At 34.3% G+C, this 9,490-nt stretch overlaps 1 protein-coding gene across 3 annotated transcripts; it reads right to left on the bottom strand.

The window, feature by feature from the left end:
* Window positions 1–843: 843 nt before the first annotated feature.
* On the bottom strand, window positions 844–8,572 carry LOC108323914 (phosphate transporter PHO1 homolog 3). 3 transcript variants are annotated; one of them, XM_052871422.1, is made up of 13 exons: window positions 7,859–8,572; window positions 4,206–4,572; window positions 4,072–4,120; window positions 3,919–3,990; window positions 3,692–3,821; window positions 3,381–3,501; window positions 3,004–3,262; window positions 2,813–2,917; window positions 2,678–2,722; window positions 2,406–2,555; window positions 1,764–2,042; window positions 1,171–1,236; window positions 844–1,050 (listed from the first exon to the last, which is right to left on the bottom strand). In XM_052871422.1, the coding sequence occupies exons 1-12, from the start codon at window positions 8,439–8,441 to the stop codon at window positions 1,171–1,173; spliced, it is 2,226 nt and encodes a 741-aa protein (XP_052727382.1). In that variant the 5' UTR covers window positions 8,442–8,572; the 3' UTR covers window positions 844–1,050. The 3 variants fall into 3 exon arrangements, with proteins under 3 accessions (XP_052727382.1, XP_017412230.1, XP_052727383.1); XM_017556741.2 differs by having other exon boundaries at window positions 1,171–1,307; window positions 7,859–8,567; XM_052871423.1 differs by lacking the exon at window positions 7,859–8,572 and adding an exon at window positions 5,983–6,743 and having other exon boundaries at window positions 1,171–1,307.
* Between the last annotated feature and the right edge of the window lie 918 nt (window positions 8,573–9,490).

Consider the following 9,490-nt stretch of genomic DNA (forward strand, 5'->3'; position numbering starts at 1 on the left):
TACTGAAAAAAAAAAACAATTAAATTAAATAAATAAACAAGATAGTACATTTCAAAAGCTACAGAAATACGTGTATAAGCTATAAAATATGTTGCATGATTTTTCTTAATCAGGGCTGCTATCTTCACCATACAAAATAACCCATGAATATCAATCAATCATTGTATACAATGCATCTGCATTCTCATGCACATAAATTTTAGTGATTTCATTTCATTTCTTAAATCACTATTAAAATTGTTTATATTTAGCAGAATTTTCCCTACTAATGTTCCGTGAGACTTCGTAAAACGGCAGAAAATTACTCCAAATTCATTTTTTACGAATTTGACTTCAAACAATTTTGATAGAGTCATTATTGTAATTTTTAATATTTGTCCATATACTTCCAAATAATGTATTTATTCCCTCACTCGTGAGATCAGATGGATACATTCTTGATTTATTCAGTCGCTATCACAATTATTATATTTATGAACAATACAAATTATAATTTTCTTCTCAACAGTATTTCTTACATACTCTCATTTCATTGACTATTTCTTTTAGTTTAAAATAATAATATTTAATGATCTTAAATTTCTTAATATTTAATAACTCAAATTCACACCTTAGAGTTTGAAGATTAATGATGTTTATCTCTATACTTCCTTGAAACTCCTCCAGTGGTATGTCCCGTACCTCAGATCCTTGTGACATTCATTATTCTAGAAAAAATTGTACAAATGTTTATTTTCTTTCAACTCATAAACTTTATTAAGGTTTTATTAACTTTCAGAGAATAAAAAATGCCTCCACATGTTATATTAAATCAGAATTTTCTGAAACTTATCTTTTCAGGTATGACACGAGTGAAGAAACCTAATTTATGACTCAGAAGTTACATAGTTTGATAGAGATGAAAATGTAATGGACCTGTGCTTGCTGTTCCTGAAAAATCACTCATCCTTATCTTCATCTTCATCATCATCATCGTCGTAGTTGAAGGGTAGAGGCACAGACTTGAATGCACGGTACTTGCCAACATTGTTCAAATGCTCATTCTCCACCCTGAACCACGTAAATGGAAGAATGAAAATGAAGCTTTGAAATAAAGTTCGAGTAAAATCTTTTTCCTTTGTGCCATGCAAAAACAGAACTACACCAAAATGTTCTTTTCCTTTTGGTTACCTAAAGAAGTTCCACATGCCACGACGAATGATCTCTAAGCTGGCAACAATGCTGATCATGGCTTGTCTATGCAAGAAGGAGAATTTTAAATTCAATATTGTTTGTAACCATGCAAACCTTAACAAGACATTCAGCACCTGTGTATGGTTTCAACAAATCATTAACTTACACAAATAAAACACTAAAAATGTAATTCATATTGTCTAATGAAAATGATATATTGTTGGAAATATAAGTATGAGTCTAATAGTCCTATATTGAATAAAAATAAGTTTAGTAACATATATAAAAATAATTTATTGTCTTAAAGTCTTGGATTGGAGTTGGTGGTAATTTTTTATGTGTGAGTTAGACTCATGTTTTATTGGCGTTGTATGTGATTTCCTATCAGTGGAAGCTCACATCAAGAGTTCTATTTACCTTCAGTGAATGCTGATGCATGCTTTATGGGGTGAGGCATTGAGACAGTTAAATTTTTGTTTAACATATTTTATACTAGCAGCAGTTCTCAGAAGAAAAGCAGAAAATCAAGATTAAAATCTTAGAAAATGTCCAAGTAGAATAAATTTTTGTTCCCGTTGTTAATTTCATACCATAGCTGCGAAATATACACTTTTCTGAGGGACCAGGAGTTTGTCTCTGAGCCATCGGTTCCTGGCATGTCTTTGGAGGAGGCCCCAATCTATGACTATGTCCCAATATGTGGAAAAAATGGCTGTGGATATTGAGAATATCCAGGCCATCACTTTCCAACGCGTTCCTCCATCAAGAGTATCAGCTGTTCTGAGGCAAACGGCTGCAATAGTGAGGAAATACTTCAACCCGTTATATCCTTGCATCATATCTTTCTCCTCGAACAGGCGCCTTAGGCACTGACATGAGAAAGAAGAAGATCATTTAACAGTCTCAATCATTTCTTAATCAAAAGCATGCACATTTACTTTCAAAATCAAGGGCATGTTTCAATAAACAGCTTAAGTTAACTCTTATTTCATTTTAGGATAAACTTTTCCATGAGCACTCACACAGGAAAACGTATCTATGAATCTTGTCGGAATCAGCGAAAAAGAACCTATAAGAGGGTCGTAGTTGTCAAAAACATAACCCAACACTTTTAATTAATTCCCAACACAGTTGCTTATGTGATAGAAACCCTTCCAAATGCTCCATGTGTACCTTGTTTCTATGACTGAAAGCTACAATGTGTGCGGAGGAAAATGGAATGAAGTGAGTACCTGAAGAAAGCGAGACCAATATGGAATCACAGCGACAATGAATGAGAAAGCTATGAATACCCTTCTTGACTTGCAATCTGTTTCTCTATGTTTGAAGTCACCCCAAGCATAGTAGCATATGTAGAACTCAAAACTTCTCAGGGCTTGAACCTGAGTAGGTAGAGAAATCATTTTATCTGAGTGACATTGATCATGGAAGGGACAATGGGACTACAAGCTGTAACATTGGAGGCAGAAAAGTAAAGTATATCCCATTTTGGCTTTTCGCTGACCTGGCTTGTAAATTGATCGGCCATGAAGAAATCTGGCAGTGTGACCTGAACCAGTGTTAGAGATCCGAGAAAAATCATTTTCAAAATAAATGGGGATCTTTAACAAATTATCTTAGCTCCACAATTTTTCTTTACCTTGTATAGAGGAGCACAGATGCAGTGAAACACACATGTAAGGAAGAACACTCGGCTTGATCGATATACGATGTTTAATGGGCATAATAAAATGGCAATCACAATCTGCAGAGTAAAAATGAATTCACTACTTAACTTTAGAAAAAAAAAAATCTATAGACAAACTTAATGTGATAGAGTAATAGCCTTACTAGAACCAAGATAAGGGGCAAAAGTTCAGTGAATGGTTTGAAATCATTTGTCACAGGATCTATTTGCATGTCTAGATTTACAAGCACGCTGGTTAGTGCCAATGCTGCCAGAAAAAAGCTAAGGAGAAAGACTTGATTGTAGCCTAAGTCAGTGCCTTGCTTAAAACCAAATATGAATGAATGGTTCACTCTGTATCGCCTCCAGAAGTATATATTAGCAGCATACATCAGCATGTGTAAAACTACAAATCCAAATAAACTGCATAAAGTTTGAAAACGATGTTAGCCACATTTTTCTGCTTCTTTTTCTGATTGGAAAGGCTTAGGAGTTCAGAGACAAACAAGACGACTATTTCAAAATCAGAAAATAAATTTGCCTGTAAAGAGGAAACATGATTTCCATGTATTTGCTACTCCCTGAATGATCCATGATTTTACGCGTATGGATCATTAGAATAAGAGCCACTGTTAGAGCAGCACTGCATCCGGCAGAAAAACCTGAGGAGCAGTTACATGTCATGTGAAGATTGTTCAAGACCATGAATATGTGTGATATATATCTGATGAAGTTTGTGAATATACAAAGTCAGGGAAAAGTACACATTTACACACAAAAATTCCAAATTTTTTTTATGCATAGCTATGTAACATACACACACACACCAACACACATCAAGTACTGGTTTACCCATGGAAAATGTAATCCTGTGCCTTTCTCTCTTTGGTTTAGGTCGCAGGATGCGCATTCCTTTATTTCGATTTGAGTTGGAAAAGTGCTTAATGAATACATTTTCCACCCTCTCCATAAGCCTGGTGAACTGCAGGGAAAAGTGATTCAGAAAACTAAGTAATAAGCATTTCACATGCATTCAAAATGATTATGTCAAGGCTTAGGTTCATATATGCAATTCTGACCTCATCAGAGCTCCCAAGACAGGAGCTATCAACCATTTTCATGTAAGCTTTTGCTGCACCTCTTGATGTGATCTAAAGCATGAAGCAAATGGGAAGGAATAGGCAATTTTGTCTGGCTTTAAGAAGAGGCTTAAGTTATTAAAAGTTGAGTACCTTGTCATATTTCTTCATTATCTTTGAAAACGCCAACACATTCAGAAATCTGTTTCATGAAGTACATACAAATCCATATGAAACGTAAAGGCAATACAACTACGGATGTAAAAGAGATTGTGATAGCATCTTACGTGTAGTTCTTCAGAAGTCGAAGCTTGTTATAAAACTCAATAAAAGCCCGTCTAAGTGCTTCTTCTACTTTGCTCAAATTTTCCTTGGTGAAATTCAACTCTGCTTGACCAGGGTATTTGATGATGCCTCTTATAGTTGAACGAGGAGTCTCATATGTGTTATTTAGCTGCACTCGATTAAGTATTTCCACAGAAGCAGGTTTGATGGGTTTGATGGGTCTGATATTCTTCTTCTTGTTTTGTACTTCAACCTTTTTGTTGGTAGTTTCAATCACTCTACCTTTGTCATCATTGTCAAACTTCTCTAAATGTCCATCATGGGAACTTCCTTCCTCTTTGATATCTTCAATTACCGTGGAAATCCTTCCTGTCCATGCACCGGAAAACGACTCAACGCATAAACTGAGAACTTTTCTACCATTCAGTTTAAACATTGGAATTGAGTATACTATAATGATGTTATGAGATGAGGTATAAACTGGATTCATCAAATGATACTACAAGATTATGTCATCAAATGGCAGGAAAAGCAAAAACAGTATGGGAAAAATAAAAATCAACACATACATAGTTTTACGAAATTCAATAACTGCATTCACAGACACCGGCACTCATGGACTGACGACACTCAAGACAAGTTTTGCTTCCAATGTCTATTTGTTTGCAGGAAACCGATCAAACTCACGGATTGATGGAATTGGTAAGGTTTTGCTTTTGCATTCCAATTTCATTCTGAAACTTGTGGGTTATCACATTTCAATTTCATTGAAGACAACATCTCTGCTGATAATACATTTCTTACATCCTGGCTCAAGACACCGCAAACAGTATTTCTTCACACCTTCTGGATACCCAAGAAACATGCATTTAGCAGCACGAGCATCCAATTTACCTAGTCTAATGTGAGCATAGGCAACACAATCAAAGATTCTTAGATTAACAAGGCAGGGAGAGTGTGCTAACCAGATTTCCTCAAGAATCTTCATAGCAATAGCCATAGCTTTAGTCTAAAAACATTTGGTATTCTGACTCTTAATAATATGCACCTAACTTGTTCCATAATGGTCCTATTTAATCTCTCCACTAGGTCATTTTGTTGAGAATTTCTTGCAACCATTTGGTACCCTTGCTATGTCATGCTCTCTGCTAAAGTTGTTAAACATCTCTAAACAAACTCAAGACCATTATCAGTTATAAACCGTTTCACCATCTTACCAATCTAGTTCTCCATTAGACGCTTCCGGCTTTTGAAATTTCCAAACTTTTCTCTTTTGTCTTCTAAAATGTAGACCCATAACTTCCTCGAATAATCATCATCAATTAACAGGAAGTATATAGCTCAAGGGTATGATGGAGTTGAAGACGATCCCCATAAGTCAATATGAACATAATCAAAGATTACCTTAATCCTTTGTTGTCCTATGTTAAAATGGGTTTTACATGATTTTCCTTGGACAGAATGTACACAATTTCTATTGACCAATTTTCTCACTCCAAAATAAGTCTTGTGTATCCAACTCTACTAAGCATTTTTCATTTACATGACCTAAACTTCTATACCATAGATTTGTTTTTGACAAGATAGTCTTTTCAGCAGTAGATGTTGACCCAAATACTATAGCACCTTCCAATGCATACAGATCATTCTTTCTCACACCCTTCATTACTAACATGGACCCCGTTAACACCTTCAACACTCCCCTTTCACCTTTGAACACATTCCTTCTTTTCAAGTTCACCAAGAGATATCAAATTTTGTTTCAAGCTAGGCACATACCTAATTTCTTCGAGCAGCCTCTCAGTTCCATCATGCAGACGAAACTTAATTGTTTCAAGACCAGTTCTTTTACAGGACTTGTTATCACCAAGGACTTGTTTTCTCCTTCGATACATACCTTAACACCTTATCCCCAAGACTAAGAAGAATCGTGCTATGAGTCTTCTCCAGAAACATTTTCCTCTTCTTTTCATCCACGACTACATCATGTTTGGATTCACCTTCCAAAACTTCAAGGAGACCCTCTTGAGCCAGAAGAGCTCACATCTTCAACCGCCAACCTTCAAAATCATTCAAACCAGTTGCGAAATTCATGATGATTGAGTTTCCTTGTTACACGTTCACCACACCAATTTGTAAGGAAATAGTTCACAAATTCACTAGGTCGTCTACCACACAAACGAGTAATAAGAGCAATTACACAATTTAAACGGAAAGAGTAAATGAAGAATCACAGAGAGATATTTAATGTGGTTCAACCGAAGTGTTTACTAACTTCAATCTGCGGTCAGAAATTCACTAAGAACAGGGATTACAACTCTTGGTTTTCTAACAGTCAACTCTCAACTCTTGATTAGTTACAACAGTTCATTCAAGGTCCTATTTAACTCAGAATGTCAACTCAGGCGGACTCTGGTAACACACCGGTGCTCTCAAGATAAACACATGAAGAAAAAGACAGATAATCTGATCAAGACAAACAATCTTATACTATTCAGACACTCTTAAAACTATCACAGTCTACTCCATCAGACTGTCTAGAATTTTTTGATGTGTACGTTTAATATACACATATCCATAGATATGGTAAAATATTGTTTGGTTTGAGTTAAGCGCTCGCAGATTTATATTTGGTACTACTCAAAAAAAGAACATATTATTAAGAAGGTATATCATGTGTATATAAACTCATATTTTATATTTTATCCCACCGTAAACTTTGTTTTGTTTCTATCCAACATTTTTCACATGAATTTATCAAGATTATAAAAAAAAAAACTCACAATTTATTTCTGACAATAAATAAATATAAAAATATTCATCCTAGCTATAAGCCTCTATTTCCCCCTTTTGTACAGTTTACTTTATCATATTTTATTTTATCTATGATAATATAGAATAAGATTTTATATTTGACATACATAATTCTTTTTATTTTATTTTTAATCATATTTTGAAGTCATAATACGAACTTTATAATGAAAATATAAAAATAAAAGTACAGTCCAAAAAAGAAAACAGAAATTAACAAGTAAAAGTGTTTAGAATGTTTGATTGATCAAACTTTTCGTATTATTATAGTATAATGTGTTATAAATAATTATTACATGTATATAACAAAAAAATCATATAAAATAAAAATTATATATATATATATATAACAGTTAATAAAAAATTGCAATCTCTTGGAAAACCCAAAGCCCGATAAACGTGTCCCAACAAGATTTTTCTTTAAAGAGTCCCCACACAATAATTTACACAGGCAAATCACTGATTTTTCTGGAAATGACTGTGACCATATCTGCAAATAGCATTTATTAACACATTTCAATGGGTTTGAAAATGATATGCTAGAAATGTGCAAATGCAGAAATGGCTGAAACAAATTTAAGAGATTTGATAATTTGTCTGCTCTAAAGTAAGGAAAAACAGTTTTGGTAACCAAGATTACTCTCTAAAGTGCAAGTTGGATCCCATTTAAATTAAAGAATTTAACCCCTGTGAAGCGAAAATAGGTTTAAAAGAATTGAGCAAACAGTAAGTGACCAGTCACTGAGATTAACTAGAACACAGTCACTAAGGTTGAAATTCAGCAATGTACAAGAGTGAAAACTAAACAGCCATGCAGCAAGAGCAGATAAAGATGGAAACTTACTGTTGAGATGGACCCCCCTGGGTGTATTAGCATGCAAAACTGTGGTTGAAGCAGACACATCAGAAGCAAGACGAGTCATCTCAACTGAGCAATCAAATGACTGAGTTGGATTCTCAACTTTCACCCTGAATGCTACCAAAGCATCCATTTGCTTATTCAGCTCAGCTGCTTCCTTCATTACTTCTTCAACTTTGGACCTATAGAAGCTCACCACTTTGTTGAACTCATCATCAAGCCTCCTAAAGTACACCAACTCGTACTCTCCACCTTCTTCTGAAGCCATGAGAAAGGTAGTTTCGTAGTTTTCATTACCATCTCGCAGCACTGAGTGCACCAAAATGGGTTGGCTCTCAATGTCCTGCTCGGGGCTCAAGGGTTGGTAGTGCCTCTGTGTGAGGCCACTGAAAGTTCTGTGGAGTGATAACTTTCGCTTTAGACCTGATGGGCTGGCACTGGAATGAGTCTTGTTTTGCTGCTTGTGAAGTATGATATCTTTCAAGAGGGATTTCAGGTAGCCATAATTCATGTATGCTTGCTGCCATTCTGGTACCATTTGTGCAGCAAATTCCTTCCCAAACTTCATTTTCTTTTCTTTTTGGCTTTTTTGTGCAACCTTGATTCTAGCTTTTATGAAGAGTGATGATGCAGAAGTAATGGATTACACTATCTGGCAAGCGAGAACAAAAAAGTGCTTCCTTCGGATAGTCTTTTCCAAGACCAAGTTTTTATTGCAGAAGGTGGAGTCCACGCTGTCCCATACGGGCATTAATAATTGGTTAGGTTCTTTCTTTTTCACTTTGATTTGGTAACTTATATATATTATTATATAATACTCGATATAACAAAAATAAGTTAAAATTGTATAAATATCTTAAAACTTACTCAGTCCTATCAATTTAAATAATTGCGGACTTCGACTACACCAAATTTGTTGTGATTCGTGGCTGTTTTTAACGTATGCAATTTCAGTTTGAATAATAAGTACAGTTGATTTAAAGGAATTAATGAGCTTTAATGTTAAACATTTAACCTAATATTTCGATTACTTTGAATTTTGGAAAAAAATAAATCAAATTAAATGTTAGGCTACACATACGCAAATTATTTAGTTGATATCCCAGCAAATTTAGTTTTTGTTTATACACAATACTCAAGTTTGAAATAATTAATTTAAATTACAAATTTTAGATATTTTAATTATTTTAGTGCAAATATAGAAATTATTAGAATGTGTAGATTTGAAAATTTTCTGAATTATCAAGAAGAACTACATATAATGAAAGTTGTTTTTGTAGTATCAACTTAATACAACAAAGAATTAGTATAGATAAAATACAATATAAAATTTTAAATCCTAAACAGAGATTGTAACATCCCAAAATATAGTAATTACCATAGATTAGAATTAATTACAATTAACAGTTAAAACATGCAGTTTTAATACTAAGCACAAAGATTCCAAAACCGAACGTTCTCACGTACAGAAGTAAAATACCATACAGCAGTATTTCCAGAGTTAAAAGACGAACGGTTTTACAAACTTTAACCGAACGTCCAAAAGCTAACATAAAACGAAAGCTACAACTAACGAGCGCTCTAGGGCTCGGCTTTAACCTCTACTTCAACCAGATT

Source organism: Vigna angularis, chromosome 1 (assembly GCF_016808095.1).
Source record: "Vigna angularis cultivar LongXiaoDou No.4 chromosome 1, ASM1680809v1, whole genome shotgun sequence".
NCBI classification, from domain to species: Eukaryota; Viridiplantae; Streptophyta; class Magnoliopsida; order Fabales; family Fabaceae; genus Vigna; species Vigna angularis.